The 16,850-nt window shown below is 39.1% G+C and overlaps 1 protein-coding gene across 7 annotated transcripts in view; it reads left to right on the forward strand.

The window, feature by feature from the left end:
* Positions 1 to 16,850, forward strand: part of CNTN6 (contactin 6) — a 300,659-nt gene that overhangs the window by 195,209 nt on the left and 88,600 nt on the right. For all 7 annotated transcript variants that reach the window (XR_013541601.1, XR_012083493.2, XR_013541603.1 and 4 more), the window contains 2 exons: positions 15,080 to 15,258; positions 16,453 to 16,589. Coding sequence is in view for 4 of the 7 variants with exons in the window: in XM_020791024.3 (XP_020646683.3) it covers positions 15,080 to 15,258; positions 16,453 to 16,589 (316 nt within the window). In the remaining 3 variants the exon portion in view is untranslated. The remainder of the gene's footprint in view (positions 1 to 15,079; positions 15,259 to 16,452; positions 16,590 to 16,850) is intronic.

The following is a 16,850-nucleotide window of genomic DNA, read 5'->3' on the forward strand; positions in this document are numbered from 1 at the left end:
TTCGTAGCTCTCTATTGCAGAACATAAGTGGAACTGCTTTCTTGATTAGGCTACTTGGAAATGCAAGGGGAAAAAAAGAAATTAACCCTCCTGATAACAAAGGACAATATCACACCAAGTACTTTCAGAAAAAGGACAAAGTTACAGAAAATAGTGTATGGCACCTATCTTGCTTGCTGTCATAGCTCGCTTTCCTGCCTTCATCCATCCATCCATGTCGGAGAGGATGCTGAATATGCTGCCAGTTGGAGTTTCCTTCAACTTGCACATGAATGTTCACACACACTAATTGTAGAGATATTTACTGGGGTATAAGTTGTGCTGATTTCATTAGAGCTTTGCATGGATCTCAGTTCATTCAAGACCTTGACCTCAAGTGTCAAACAGGGGAGCTGGAAGGCTGCACTGCTTAATTATTTTGCCCTTTTGGAACTTAATTCTTTTCTCATGTCAGCGTCTGATCAGCTGAAGCTTTGTAATCTCTGCTTTGTCTCATTTGTTTAACCAGGCATGGTCTTAATTATCTGAGCCATAAATTTAATTGTATTGAGAAAGTGCTTTGAGATAGATGACATGAATGATGCAGCAGCACAGATACTATATGACTGACTGTGTGCTATTCTGCACATGCCTTCATCTGAGGCAACAGACAAGATTTGCTTATTGGGATTCCTGTGTTGTTACAGAGAAACTGAAATTGATGTCCAGTGTGACCAGACCTGTCACACTGAAGAAAATATTTTTCTTCTTCTCTTTTTAATTTAGTAACTTATGGATTCCTGAGCCTGTTGTGTACTCTGCAGAATATAAATAAACACAGTGTCTGCAGCCAGTGTTTTTGGTCCTTTGGAGCTTTCAGACAAACTAGCTACAGATTAATCTTCACAGCCATAGATGCACATTTATGCATGGTGCTCACTTATTTATGGGGAAGTTTGAGGAAATCTGAGCTAGAAGCTCAGCACATCTGAGAACATAGTATTCCATTTAATGCAAGTTTGCCTCTGTGGCGCTGTTTTGCAGCGAGCAACCCCAGGACATGCATCTTTTAAAAAAGAAAATGGGGCAGGAATAAAACCCTTCTTAACATCTTGAGACCCTCATCAGCAGCTGTGTCATAGACACAACTTGATCCCTTGCACACAAGTAAATACATTTTAAAGATTATTCCAGGAATTTAACAGAAGTCATGACGGCAATGTAATTGTAATAAGTTCTGATACCAAAATATGTCTTTGCAGATGTCTTGGAAACTGTGGGGTGTTACTCAGATATTACCAGAGATAAAGTACTATGTTTCTAGTTCACAAAGCATGGTCCAAAAATAGTAGCTCTTAAGTGCAACTCTGTCCATAGTGACGACACCAAAGAGTGTACCTCTGTTCCAGGACAATGTCAGAATCCAGTTCATCTCTACATTTCTAGGCATTACACCCAAGAAACTCAGACTGGGTAATTCTATTACACAGTCAATCTTGCACTTCTGTTGAGATTGTATATTGCTTCCACATTGGCACTACTGTAGCTACCATGACTATAACTCAATGTAGGTACACAACAGGATTCCAGTGAATATTACAAATGGAATCATTAACTGACCACAAGGTCAGTCTTTGTAAACAGAAACTTGGGAGTTGTGTTGCTGTGTGTCTCAGTCATCTAGAATCAAATATTTGGATCCACACTCACCCTGAAATTGCACAGCTTTAATGGTGGGAAGCTATGGCCACCAGAACTGAATTGAAACCCTCCCAGAGTTTGGGAGCAGATGGTGAAATCACAAGATTGTATGGAAAACCAGATTTTGAACAGATAAACAAAACATTTTTGCACTGCAGCAGGACATTTTAGACCACTAAAGTCATGTTTTGTTGCAGAATCCACACAGAGGAAGACCTAAAATATAAGCCTTCTACTACACTGATGTCTCCACTGTTGGAAAAAAATAATCCTAGATTTCAGCCACTTCTTTGGTACATTCTTTAAAAAAACATTGTAAACAAACAAGATAGTGACCAATAAAAATGTCCCAAAAAATCAAATTACTTTCACCAATGAAGTAGGGTGTTTTTGTTTGTTTGTTTATTTGTTTGTTTCAACCAATGCAATATATTGGGAAACTCACATTTTCCCATGCCTCCTCGTTCAGCAAGCCATGATGCAGCCAAGCAGAAGTGATATGATCTACTTATTAGACTATTCACACCATTCATGGTAAATTAGCATTCCCTCTGTTTGAAACACTGGAATTCAGTTGAAGTCTTGTTTTGCCTTATTTTTAGTTTTATCCCATCTTAATATTCTCTGGAGGTTTAAGTGAAAGGCACAGGACTTTTCACACACATGGGTCTCCTTCGGTTATGATGCATTTCTGTCCCCCTCAGGACCTTTAATTCTTTTGAGGTATAAGACAATACCCTGCAAATGTGAACAAAGAGTTTTCATGTTACTGAAGAGGTTGAAGGCAATGCAGCTCTCCACTATTTTTGCTCCAACAGACTAACATAACTATCTTTCTGGCAATGTTGAATATTAAAGTAAAAACTGCCATAACTAAAATGTGAAATGATAATATATTTTTTTTTGCTTTGAAATCCCTCAATCCAATCAGTGCCTCAAAAATTATTCACTGGCATAACTAGAAAATCTTTGATGTATTTCCAATGTGATTTCGCCAGGGGTAGATTTTTTAATTCACTGTCATTCATGATTAAACCTTTTAATAACTGCCACAAAATCACATATCCTACCAGGGAAAGCATACCAGTATGGTCCTGTTCACAAAGAGTATTTTTGTGATTAGATTATTATATCAAGCTCACAAACAATGCTGAATATAAGATGACACGCTAATGGGTATTTGTAGAACTGAGGTCATAAAGTGGATTCTGCCATTAATTCAAACTCTGTATTTTTCCACAGTGCTTAAATGATCACATAAAAACTGACATTTATTGAAATGGACAGTAGCAAATTCTCTCTCTTTGGCTATGAATTTTTAATGTGTTCATTTTACAAGAGACTACATTTTTTCTTATTAAAATATTTTCATTCCTTAGCTGCAGTGAATCATTGCTAAGCATGCCTTTTTTAATGAAAGGACAGTCAGATGGTATGCAGGCAAAAGCTAGGTTCAATACATCCACTCAGAATTACAGATTATTGACTGTTGATTATTATTAGACCTATCTGTATACAAAAATTCAAAAATGTTGTTTTCTTCTCATTAACCTAGAGCCAGACTCTTGCAATCACTAATGCCATTGCTATTCTATCCCATTGCCACGAATGCCTTTGGGGATTTGGAACTGTTTGTGAAATGAAGAACTGAGGCACTCACATACCTTCTCTACTTGTGTGTGTTGCCTTGCGAACAACCCCAGAGCTAAGTTTGGATTTGCTATTTAAACTTCTCAATCTTTGTACAAAGCTTTGCTTACTTTAGTGAAACTACATTAATCATGTGTCAGAGCATTGGCCAGCAATACATGTTAATATAAAATACTACTAATAAAAATGTTGATATAACATGATACATGTTGATATTATTATTATTATTATTATTATTATTATTATTATTATTATTATTATTATTATTATTATTATTATTATTATTATTATTAGTAGTAGTAGTAGTAGTAGTAGTAGTAGTAGTAGTAGTAGTAGTAGTAGTAGTATTGTTGTTGTTGTTGTTGTTGTTGTTATTGTCATTGTCATTGTCATTGTTATTGTTATAATAATAATAAAAACTGCTATCTATAAAATAATAAACAGGGTGTATAAACCGAAAATAATTAAAAAAATTTAATTAATAAAAATTCATTTAAAAAAATCAGGGATTAAGTAACAAAATATGAGAACAGTGTTTGAAGCCTTTATACAACCATAAGCCTTTATTTTATTACTTTGTAAACAGTTTCTGTTCTTTATATAGGTAGCTAGCTAGATACTTGCTTTGACACAAGCACTAACAAGACCACTTTTTCATAATCTGTTTGCAGACCACACACATTCTCATTCCCAAACTCTAATTCACAGCTTTATCTAACAGCACTGCTGTAACACACAACTCTCACTGACTCACAGGTCCGACTCGGTCCCACACATGCCCTTATACCTGAAACAGAATCTCTTCATTTAGCACACTGGTTCTTAACCTTGGGTTACTCAGGAGTTTTGGACTGCAACTCCCAGAAGCCTTCACCACCAACTGTGCTGGCTGGGATTTCTGGGAGTTGCAGTTCAAAAACATCCGAGTAACAAAGAACCACTGAGACCAATTAGCTCACAGTTTCATTCATAAAATTCTTTCACACTTTTCAGCTACATTGTCACTCAGCATACCTCTCACATACAATTGTCAATCTGTCCTAGTCACTTACTATGCAAACCACTAAAAACATATGCAGAAAACATACAAAAACATAGCAAAAAGTCTCCACAAGTACAAAATGTCTTCAGTCAGTAACATTGGACTAGACCCAATGTTGTATGAGCAAGCAAAACTGAAATTTCATATCCCCCCATCCCTGAAGCCTCTTTTTGCTATGCAGAAACCATTTTTTAAAAAGATTTCCAAGTATCTCAGAGTCAGTTTTTGGGGTGCATGGCCAGGGATCAGTCCCTTCTCAGTTGGAAACCTTCCAGTGAATCTTTATAGTTCCAGTAATATACATGCTCTTTCCATGATTGTGGTTTAGTGTCACATATTTTTATGCTACACAAATTGCTTCTCTCAAGGATGCAGATATTGCTATTTAACCTTAACATGAGGATCAAGCTACCAAATAGTCCACCAGGATATACTTATGATTCTTATGAAGATTCAAAGACACTTTGAACTCCACAACATTTTATTAAGGAGCCATTTACAAAAGAGCAATCTCTCAGCTTGCTCTTGGGTCAGTCTTCCTCCACTTTATCATCCTCAGTCTCAATATGGCCCAGAAAGTTCCAAATCACCACAGAGACGCAGTAGGGAAATGTCTCTCAAGCCGTATAGTGGCATAGAAGCAGTTAACCATCACCCTTGACGCTGAACCATAGTCAGTTCACGTTTAGTCATGCAAGAGTCATCATTCCTTCTTGCAGGTCCTTTGCCATCTGTAACAATATTTTAAATTGTCTGACTTCTCCACCTGCACAGCTAGGTCAGAATTAAAGTGCCAGTATTAGGTGGGGTCTCATTGGGTCCTACTGGCAAGACATTTGACATTTCATGGCAGGCGCAAGGCTCCACTAACATTTCAAGCTCCAGATCCTTGAAAGCCCTTCCAAACCAAATACATGTGGGGGCTTGACTGTGGATTCTCCTCATTCTGGGGCATCAGTCTACTCCTTTTATTCCTCTGCTCTTCTTCCTCTCTATTCTTCTCTGTTTCCAGTTTCTTCTCCCCCTTTTCCTCTCGGTTGCCCATTTTTTACACTCCCTTGGGAGAGAAAATGCCTGAGCACCCCTTTTCTCCCTCCCTTTTTCTTTCTGCTTCCTTGGGCTAGTTGTCCTAGGCTGGCTGGGGTGCCAGAAGCTAGTCTGGGACAATATACTGGGAAAGGAAACCATCCGAAACTTTCCAACCTCTTTTTAGAGATTTTTGATGTAAAGTATATCAGAATCATTAAAACTTGGATGAAAACGTTCTTCAAAAGACAGAGAGCAATATATAATGCACATTGTTAATCTACTCCTCTGTGAAGTTCTTATTGATATTTGGTCCCTACAGGAGGCCCAGAAATTTCTTGTAGTTCAGAACAAATATACTTTTGTTTATGAGAGGGGAAAAAACAACTACATAATTTACTAAAGCAATGGTACTATATTACAACCGTCTACTTAACTTCAATTACTGGCTTTCATATATCTGGTTGCTCTGGTGACATGGAGAGGTACAGATACACAAAAATAAAAAGACAAAAGGAGATGAACAAGAATGATGAGGGGAAAGATTGTTGGGAAAGATCCCTGAGGAAGTAATTATGGGCGTTTGGTATGGAAAAGGAAAACAAGAGGACAGCCTCAGCATAGACTAAAATAAAGCCGAATTGACAGGTTAACAGAAGAGACCTTTCCTCATGGACAGCTGCCTCTAGCTTTGATGGTTCAGTGCCATATTTTTGCTTGTTCCAGGAGTTACAAGGAAAGATTAAATAAACTGTTCAAATGTTAGAATATATCAATAGTTTATTTATACATAATAAGAGCATTAATGAGTTTATATGAATCTGTCTTTTGTTTTAAAAAATGATTTCTTGCAGTATGGGTCTGTCTCACAAAATATTACCACTGTTATCACCAAAGAATAATTCTTCAAAACATATGCTGGTTTTAGATTTAGACTGAGTCATTTGTCCATGTTGTCTGTGACCCACTATCAGGACTGGCAAGGTGGTTGTGGGGATTTTTAGCTTATCCCAAACTGGCATAGGGTTACTGTTGGTTATGTGTTGTTATTGGTGGAGTTATTTGTTTAGGTCACACAGTGGGTAGTGTGGAAAGAACTAGGATCGGCGAGTCCCCATGGAATACAATGGTAGTCATAGCACGTCTGACCTCGAGGTGCTGCAGATCATGAGGTTACAGTGGCGGAAGGAACGATGGGCTGGGGTCCTCACTGGGCTGAGGGCTGTCAAAGAGTAGGGGCTTACAGGCCCAGTAGGGGCTTGATATATTTCTGGTCGGCTTCATGTGGGCATTAGGACTGCATGACAATGGGGTGTGGGACTCACCCATATATGGTTGTGGAGGGGGTCCCATGACACCTTCGGCTTCAGACCTGTTCCTGCACTACTGCGGGCCCCTGATTTTATGTGAGCAAGAAGTTACATAAGATGCTTTAAATAAAGTGTGCCCTAGTTTACCCCATCACCTCTGTCTCCCCTCTTTATTCCGGGATGGGAGGGCAATGAAAGGTTCACAATTCAATGGTAAAGTACCAACTTTTCTTTGATAGAGCCTCTATTTCAGTCCTTGAGATCTTCTATTAAAGAGACTGAGGTAGCAAGGACTCAGAAAAGTAAATCTAAGGAACATTTTCCTAAAGTGTTTAATGGTTCTAGCCACAATGTTTTATTCCTGCAAATTTTCAAAATCTAATCATTTATCCTGAGCTCAGTATCTGACCTTGAAAACCCTGGGTCAGTGGATATTCAGCCACCCTTTTATTTTATTTTTTTATTTATAAGGTGCATTGCAGGTACCTTCCAAACATGTAGGTGTGCTATATCTGAGAGAAAGTCCTAAATGAGATGGTTTTGAGGACTACCTAGGCCAAGCTGCTTGCAAAGAAATCTTTCAGCATCCAGCTAGGTAGGGGCACGAAGCTCAGAGTTGGCTTAGCTAAGACTCGATGCCTTCTAATTTAGGACCTTTCCCCAGGTGTATAACATCAAGGTGTTTGTAAGGTGGGCAGAACTCCCAGGATGAAGAATTATGATATGTCTGTTCCAGAAAATCCAACAATCCCGTCCCAACTGGACATTTCCCAGCTGGGTGCAGTGGAGAAAAAAATATAAAAGTTCTACAATCCATAGGCAGGTCTCCTTTTTTATAGCAAGCTGCACGATAGATGCTGTAAAACCCTCCCGGAGATGGTAGTTTCAGATTTCACCTATGGGGTGTCAATTAGAATGTCACTTTCAATCTTGTTAGACAAAATGTAGTCAGTCACTCAGTACCCCCCCACACACACACACACAAAGCCTGTATACCAAAACACATAGTTCCTTGTGAGTAGAAATGGGCACAATGTACTTTATGCCTCTTTATCATACGTCATCTGTGTGGCAGCACAACTTTCCCCTCCGTTCCCCCACCAGCTCACCTTCTGACCTGCTAGTGTGTGCTGCTCCTTTCCATCTCATCACACAATCTTCTGGTCTGGGCAGGAGCCCAGACTTCCCTTCTCTGCCTTCTCAAAGGAAGCATTGCAGAAATCCCTGTCCTGCCGCCTCATCTGACTCTTCAACTGCCAGGAAGTTTGTGTGATGGGGAGGGAAGGAGCAGCGAGGAGCAGTGGGTGAGCTGGCATGGGGAAGGGGGAAGGGAATGCACAGCAGCGGTGCTGCCACACAGACAACTTATGACAAAGGGTCACAAAGTATTTCATGCCCATCTCTACGTTTGAGCTTGGAATAGAGGCATGGAAACGTGGCAAATATGACACAGAAAGGTCAGAACATTTAGTCTATGCACTAGGTAATCAACTTAGCATTTCCCCCCCCCCTTTCTTTCAAATTCAAAAAGTGAGACATGGGATTGTTGATGGTGGATCTGAATCTTGCAGTTGTTCCAGAAGGGATTTGCTCTCTCTCACTGGAAGCAAGGAGGTGCCCACAGGCTGTTGAACACACACTTTATAATTTTATTTACATAAACTAGAATTATTCGTCTCCAAGGGGTTTTGTTTCTATTGGAAATGTTAGCATATCATTCTGTCACATCATCAGTAGCAATGCCAAATATTGCTAACATCAGCTCAAAGTTGCTCTTAAAAGCTGGTTCTTGAATATTCACAGCCTTACTGGGGTGGTAAAGCAGCTTACTTTCCTTTGCAGTAGCATGAAAAGCAACCATGAAATGCAAGACTATTAATATTTCAAAGTGTTCTGGTGACATAATAAATCATGAAAGTGAGTCTGGTGTGTTTTCTGATGTTACCAGAAACTCAGGAAGTATTTATAGCCATGTTCACACTTCAGCATTTCATCATATAAAGTACATTGATTTAAATATAAATAAAAAAATGATAAAAAGTTATAAAAATGCAAAACAAGGCCACACACGCTCTAGCCTATCAAGTTCTTACTGCAGCCTCCCTCTTTCTTTTGCATTCCTCTTTTGCCTTTTGCTTGTAATTTATGATATTCAGCTTCTTCTCTTCGTTTTGTGTGTCTAATGTTTTGTCATTGTGACTGGTAATGAGCTACTCAAATGGAATGAAGGTTTTTATCTGTTCTGTAATGCAGCTGGTATCAGAGAAGTTGGTGTGTGGTCTTTTTAGTGTTTTCCTTCATCTTTACATTCCTTGTTCCCTGCCCAAGGACATGGATTTGAGTCAGATTACTCTTAAGGTACCTATTTTCTGATTTAGCTGGCTGGATAGTACAGTGGTTCATGTATCTGGTTGTATAGCCAAAGGCTGGCAGTTCTATTGACCACTGTGCCTCCTAGGAAAAGAACCAGCATGTGTAATCATGGGCAATCTTTTAAGTCCCAGGATGACCCCAGAAAAAGGGAATGGTAAACCACTTCTATGTATTCTGTACGTACCTTGAAGAACTTGGAAAGGGTTGCATAAGGTGAAATAGACTTGACAGCACACAGTTATTACTATTATCTGCTTTGTTGTTATATATATTAAGTTGCTTCCAACTTATGACGAATGAGCAATCTCCAAAATGTCCTGACCACAACTGCCCTACTCATCTGTTGTAAACACAAGCCGGTTGCTTCATTAGGGAGTCAGTCCATCTTGTATTTTGTCTTCCTTTTTTCCTGCTGCCTCCAACTTTTCCTAGCATTATTGTCTTTTCCATAGAATCCTGTCTTCTCATTATGTGCTCAAAGTAGGACAGCCTCGTTCCAATCTTTTTGCATTCAGAGATAGTTCAGGCTTAATTTAATATAGGATCCACTTGTTTGTCTTTCTGGCAGCCCAGACTATCCACAAAGCACTCATCTAGCATCATATTTCAAATGAATCAATATTTTTTTTCTTTCTTAACTGCTTTACTGTCTCTTAAAGACTTTATGTAGGCCTTCTAAATTTCAACAGGTTTTCCGCTTTTGTTACTTCTTGTCTTTTGTGTTTTTAAAAAAGCATCTTCACTTTATGAATGTATGTAAATCCATCTGTTCGAGATAACGTCTTGCAAAGTAGATGGTACACTATCAATTTTCATACCACAACACATTTCTCAGTTTCAAAAATGTCACATAACTCTTTTGCATTTTTCCAATAAGCGTTTTCCCCATTCTATGGATTGAGATCAGCCGTAGTATTTTACCAGAATGAGGCATTCAATTGAGACAGCAGAGAAGGTGGCAAGATGATGGAGGGGAAAACGACATGCCACATTGTCTGTCCCATGACTGCTAGCCTCTGCCTTTAGGTGTGCTGGAGGATGCTTTCTGAATCCCAGTGTTGAAGCAAATGGCTGCTAAACTGGAGTGCTTGAGACAGGAGGACAAGCATGTTGAACAAGTAGCAAAGAAGAATGTAAAGAACTATGTGAGAATGGAAGCAACAAACTTTATCCTAGACATGGACATTTCAATTAGTCTAGTCAGCTTATGTACATGGTAGAGAACCTCATGTATTCCACACCTCAGGAAGCAAAATGTCTTTCTCCACTCTTTCCAGTGAGTCACTCCTGAGATGCTTAATGCAATGGCTATCCTGCAGCTTTCTTTATCATGGTGTTCATTTGGAAAATGTTTTTATTGTTGCTGCTACTGTTGTGACATGCCATCAAATTGCTTCCAACATATAGCAACTCTATGAATTACTGACTTCCAAAAGTTTTGTTCATTAACAGTCCGGCTCAGGTTTTGCAAGTTCAAGGCCATGATTTCTTTATTGTCAGTCCCTCTCACTTGCAATTTTCTTCTTTTCCAATGGACTAACACTGTTGTCTTTTACAGTGACTTTTGTCTTCTTCTGGTATGTCCAAAGTGCAATAGCCTCAATTTGGTCATTTTTGCTTCTAGAGGGTTCAATCTTAGTTTGATCTGGTACTCACTTATTTTACTTTGTGTGTTCCATTGTATCCATAAAACTTTAAAGTCTCCATTAAATACCTTCCTTATAAACACACTTCATAGTTTGCCTGCTCTTCAGATCACATTGGGAAGAACTATATGAGTGTACTAAGGTACAGTTCTGTACCAACTTGCTGAGGAGGTAGCCCTGTCAATTTTATGTCTGAGTAGATACATAAAGGATTGATATGCATATTTTATTATGCTACAATTTGTGCTGATGCTGAATTATTTGAATGACTCATTCAGATAGTTTTGTCTAAAAAGCCTCATGGTGCACTGGTTAAACAGCAATACTGCAGCCAACACTCTGCTCATGACCCAGGTATAATCCCATATTGTTAGCTTGAGGTTCACTCTGCCTTCCATCCTTCCAATGTTAGTAAATTAAGTACCCAGCTTGCGGTGGGGGCAATGTGTAGCCTGCATAATTAAATTGTAAACTGTATTATGCTTCAAGCATAATGGTGCAGTATATAAACAGCATGCTTTGTCTAAAGAAGTGGATTGGAATCCATGAGACCTGATACTGAGACAAATTTGCTTGCCATAGAAGTGACATAATTGGTTTTGGTTTATTTCCATTTTTATTTTCATTCATTAAACCAACAGAGTAGCTTAGGATAGGGAGAAAAAGTCCCACTTTCATCTGAATAGTTCTGTAAATCAAGCGCCTCAGTATCCTACTAGATATATAATAGGAATGTTAGGAGTATTTCAATCAATTTAAATAATTAATTAATATCTACCCACCGGGGAAACTGAGCAATATTATTTCTTGCTCATGAGAAGTTTTAAGGAAAAATAAATATGCCACTGAAAATATCACCATAGTTGAGGATTAGGAGCTTCTTTATAAGTCTTTTCTCCTCTGATATGTAAATCAATGCTAATCAATAAAAGATGATGGGAAAGAATTTGAAGAAGACAGCTGCTTACATATGTACGAAAACATGATCGACCCATATCCTGTTGTGTATCTTCATGAATTCAACAGGAGTGATGTCAATGGCATCAAAAATTGCCATTGATTAAAGAGTGTCTTTTTTTCAGTTTCAGGATGTGCGCAACTTATGCTCAATGATATGAAGTTGTATATACTCTGACACTGGCAAAGAAACTCTTTAATTGGCAGCTATCTGCCACTGTCAGTGACATCACTTTCATTGCACAAGCAGGACTCTACAATAAGATTGTTGGTGGTGTTTAGTCGTTAAGTCATGTCCGACTCTTCGTGACCCCATGGACCAGAGTACACCAGACCCTACTGTCCTCCACGGCCTCCCGGAGTTTGGTCACATTCATGCTGGTAGCTTCGATGACACTGTCCAACCATCTCGTCTTCTGTCATCCCCTTTTCCTCTTGCCCTCACACTTTCCCATCATCCGGGTCTTTTCCAGGGAGTCTTCTCTTCTCATGAGATGGCCAAAGTATTGGAGCCTCAGCTTCAGGATCTGTCCTTTGAGTGAGTGCTCAGGGTTGATTTGCTGTAGAATAGATAGGTTTGTTCTCTTTGTTGTCCAGGGGACTCTCAAGAGTATCCTCCAGCACCACAATTTAAAAGCATCAATTCTTTGGCAGTCAGCATTCTTTATAGTCCAGCTCTCATTTCCATACATCACTACTGGAAAAAACATAGCTTTGACGATGTGGACCTTTGTCAACAAGGTGATGTCTCTGCTTTTTAAGATGCTGTCAAGGTTTGTCATCACTTTCCTCCCAAAAAGCAGGAGTCTTTTAATTTTGTGGCTGCTGTCTCCATCTGCAGTCATCATGGAGCCCAAGAAAGTCAAAGCTGTCACTGCCTCCATATCTTCCCCTTCTATTTGCTAGGAAGTGATGGGACCAGTGGCCATGATCTTAATTTTTTTTATGAGCTTCAGACCATTTTTGTGTTCTCCTCTTTCACCCTCATTAAGTGGTTCTTTAATTCCTCCTCACTTTCTGCCATCAGAGTGGTATCATCTGCATATCGGAGGTTGTTGATATTTCTTCTGGAAATCTTAATTGTGGCTTGGGATTCATTCAGTTCCGCCTTTCACATGATGTATTCTGAATCTAAGTTAAATAAGCAGAGGAACAATATACAGCCTTGTCGTACTCCTTTCCCAATTTTGAACCAATCACTTGTTCCATATCCAGTTCTAACTGTTGCTTCCTGTCCCGCATATAGGTTTCTCAGGAGATAGATAAGGTGGTCAGGCACTCCCATTTCTTTAAGGACTTGCCACATTTTGTTGTGGTCCACACAGTCAAAGGTTTTTGTGTAGTCAATGAAGCAGAGGTAGATGTTTTTCTGGAACTCCCTGGCTTTCTCCATAATCCAGCACATGTTAGCAATTTGGTCTCTAGTTCCTCTGCCCCTTCGAAATCCAGCTTGTGCTTCTGGGAGTTCTCAATCCACATACTGCTGAAGCCTACCTTGGAGGATTTTGAGCATCACCTTGCTAGCATGTGAAATGAGTGCAATTGTACAGTAGTTGGAGCATTCTTTGGCACTGCCCTTCTTTAGGACTGGGATGTAGACTGATCTTTTCCAATCCTCTGGCCACTGCTGAGTTTTCCAAACTTGCTGGCATATTGAGTGTAGCACCTTAACAGCATCATCTTTTAAGATTTTAAATAGCTCCACTGGAATGCCACCACTTCTATTGGCATTGTTGTTAGCCATGCTTTCTAAGGCCCACTTGACTTCACTCTCCAGGATGTCTGCAATAAGATACTGACCATCATTTTGCCAGCAAATTCCCTGTTACCTTGGTGTAGACACACAGACTAGCTCACATTTCCAGAATCAGCAGAGATAAATAAAATTTTCAAAATTTAATGAAAATTTATACTTTGTCAACAGTATGAAAAGACTGGACAATTATTTTGCTTTGTTACAAAATTTAGGTAGTTCCCTTCTTTCGGATAAAGAATATATTTCTACTGCATACTTTCCTTTCACCAATATAGAAGGCAATATGCTACTTCTTGTATCTGTTCTTCAGTGTAACCATTACCATAGTTTTGTACTACCCAAGAAATATTTTGAAACAATGCCATCAGTTCTAGCCAATTGGTTTCTTTAAGTAATAGCATCAAAGAATTCCTGATTTCAGGCATGAGTAACCTGCTTCCTTCAATATTCTTTGGACCACAGTGGTCATCAATCTCTGCCATCATGGCCTATAACCAGGGATAATAAGTGATGTAGTCCAACAACATCTACTACATTAGTTTGTTGTAAGAGGCTGTATTAAAAAAAACTTACTAAAAGATTAATTTCAAAATTTATCTAAAAAACTTTGAGATAGTATTCCAAATCTAAACTCTTCAGTAAATTTAATATTTAACCCCTTTAATATTAGATAGTGATGTGACCACTTGTCATAAAGCTACAGGTTCTTACATTTATTTTTTATCAAGAATGGAAATGTTCAGAAAACTAATGTCCTGATTCAACAATCCAATAGTGAATTTTGTCCAATTCCTAGCCTGGAAACAGGTTTTGGTTTGAAATTTCTGGTCATATTATAAAGGAAAGTACTGTAACTTCATAGTGATAGATTTGAGTAAATGTGCTGCATATACATGACCTAGTTTGAATATTAGTTTTAGCACGCATATGAAACCCTTCTTTATTTCAATTGTTTCCACATGTGTAAAAACTCTTTTGCTGCCAATTGTGTCTTTGGGCAACCAGTAGAGGCAGTGAGAGAGACAGCAGCAGCAACAAGAGGATTCTGTCTTGAATTATTGTTTTACTGTACTGCAGAGCCAGGCACCCTTCATTTGTATTCTGTTGGGGGTAAATGGGAAGAGCTAGAACAGCCCCCCCAAAATTTTTCAGAGTGAGGGCCATAACATATATGTTCCAGATTTTCATCCACATGCACGCCTGCCCCCACACATGCACACCTACCACCTTCCTGCCTGTACTCCTGCATGCACGCACACCTGCCCATCTGCACACAAACACACACATGTGCCCACCTGATCCAGAGCATTTTAAAGGGACAGAGGCAGCCAAACTTTCCAAAGGTATGAGCAGCTTTGCTAGCAGACCCTCTCTCTACTGCACCTCACCACAGCAGCAGGGTGAGTGGCCAGTGAGGGCAGGGTGAGTGGGTGCAGGAAAAAGCCAATGTAGCCCCCTCAACTGAGATATAACACCACTTGAAAATCAAAGATTTTCCCAAGAGGGCACACACACTAACCCAATTACCATGTGATTTTCACATGATTTCTAAATCTATCCCATTTAGAATGGAACTTACTGTGAAGCAAATGTAAACTGAGCTCTGAGCTCCATTTTCTAACAACCGATATTCATTTAGTCCAGTTCCCAGTATCAGCTGGAGAAGATCAGATGGTATCCCATTTGTGAAAAAAATAAAAACTTCCAAAGGAACCCTGGAAATCCCAGATTTTCAGCAAGAGGATGAAGCATCTTATGAATGTATCACTGAAAATATTCGGGGACGGAATATTGCAAGAGGCCAGCTGTTTATATATGGTGAGCAAACTGAATTTGTTTTACCTCCGTATTGTACCACATGTGGCCCTCTGGATATTACAACTCTCCCACATTGGGATCAATACAGCCAGTGGTGAGAGATGCTGAGAGATGTGTTGTTGTTGTTGTTGTTGTGGTGGTGGTGGTGGTGGTGGTGGTTGGTTTGTTTGTTTGTTTGTTTGTTTGTTTAGTTATTTAATTTATATCCTGCCTATCTAATCAATTTAGGACCACTCTAGGCAGCTAAGAGTGGAGAGCCACAAGCTTTTTTTAAAAATCCCTCCATCCTAGGGACATTTGGTGGGGAAACAGGAGAGGGCCTTGTATGTCACTGTTCCCAGACTCTGGAACTCCCTCCTAAGGGAAGCTCGGCTGGCCCCATCTTTGCTGTCCTTTTGCAAGCAGATGAAAACCTTTCTCTTCAGGCAGTCTTTCCTCTAATGACTGGTTGACCAAGGGGATATTTTAAAGGGATTATTTTATTATCTTGCTTTAATTGTGTTTTTCATATTGCTCTTATTTGTAAATTTTTAATATGATATCTATTTAAAGCTTTTTTAAATATTGTAATAATTTATTATTTAGCTTTTAAGTCTCTTTTTAATGTTGTAAGCTCTCTTGAATCCATTAGGAGAAAGGAGGCAAAGAAAGAAAGAAAGAAAGAAAGAAAGAAAGAAAGAAAGAAAGAAAGAAAGAAAGAAAGAAAGAAAGAAAGAAAGAAAGAAAGAAAGAGAGAGAGAGAGACCCACCTAATGTGGAATTACCACATCTATGACTATTCTAATTAAGACAGGTTAGGTCCAGATCAAGGGACCCTCTAATTTTTAGCTCCGCTGGGCGGGGTACCACCTCTCTCACACAAGACTTCATCCCTGCATGGGACTCTGTCCCCCCATGAGCAGGGTTCTGTCACGACAAGAACCTAATGTGATAACTGCACAGAGGAGGAAGAGAGATTTGCACAGGGGGACAGAGATATGCAAGTGTGCCCAGCTTAGAGGGAAATCAAGGGGGCTTGTGTTGGTCATGACCACTTAGAGTGCAATTAAATCTAAGTAAACATACCTAAATCTGTGCCCAACCCAGCATCTTTTCATATACAGTTGGTTATTTTAATAACTTTCTATGGAGATTTTGAGAATAGGAAAGTCAACGCAAAATATAGTTATGATAACTCTATGTTTGTTGATATAGCCCTCCCTGAATGGAGTAAAAGCCTTGAGGATGCCGATCTCTCTCTTTATGACACTTTGGTTTGGGAATGTAAAGCAACTGGGAAACCAAAGCCATCATACAGCTGGTTTAAAAATGGTCAGCCCCTCACACCAGAGGTAAGAGCTTTTTGATTTTTAATTCAAAATGTGTGTGAATGATTCTAGTTGTTTGTTTCCATATGTGTGAAGTTTTTCTGATTCTTTTTCTCTGTTTGAAATAGTTGAGGGACCCAGAGAAGTCTCACTTCCTTTTTTGGTAGAGTGCAGTTTGCATCTGCTAGCTGAGTGTAGAATAGAACTGAATATAACTACAGGAGATAACTGTTTCTGGTTTAGATATTCACAATAAAATACATATTGATTGAATTCTTCAAAAAA

The sequence above is a fragment of the Pogona vitticeps genome, chromosome 2, assembly GCF_051106095.1.
Source record: "Pogona vitticeps strain Pit_001003342236 chromosome 2, PviZW2.1, whole genome shotgun sequence".
Classification (NCBI taxonomy): domain Eukaryota; kingdom Metazoa; phylum Chordata; class Lepidosauria; order Squamata; family Agamidae; genus Pogona; species Pogona vitticeps.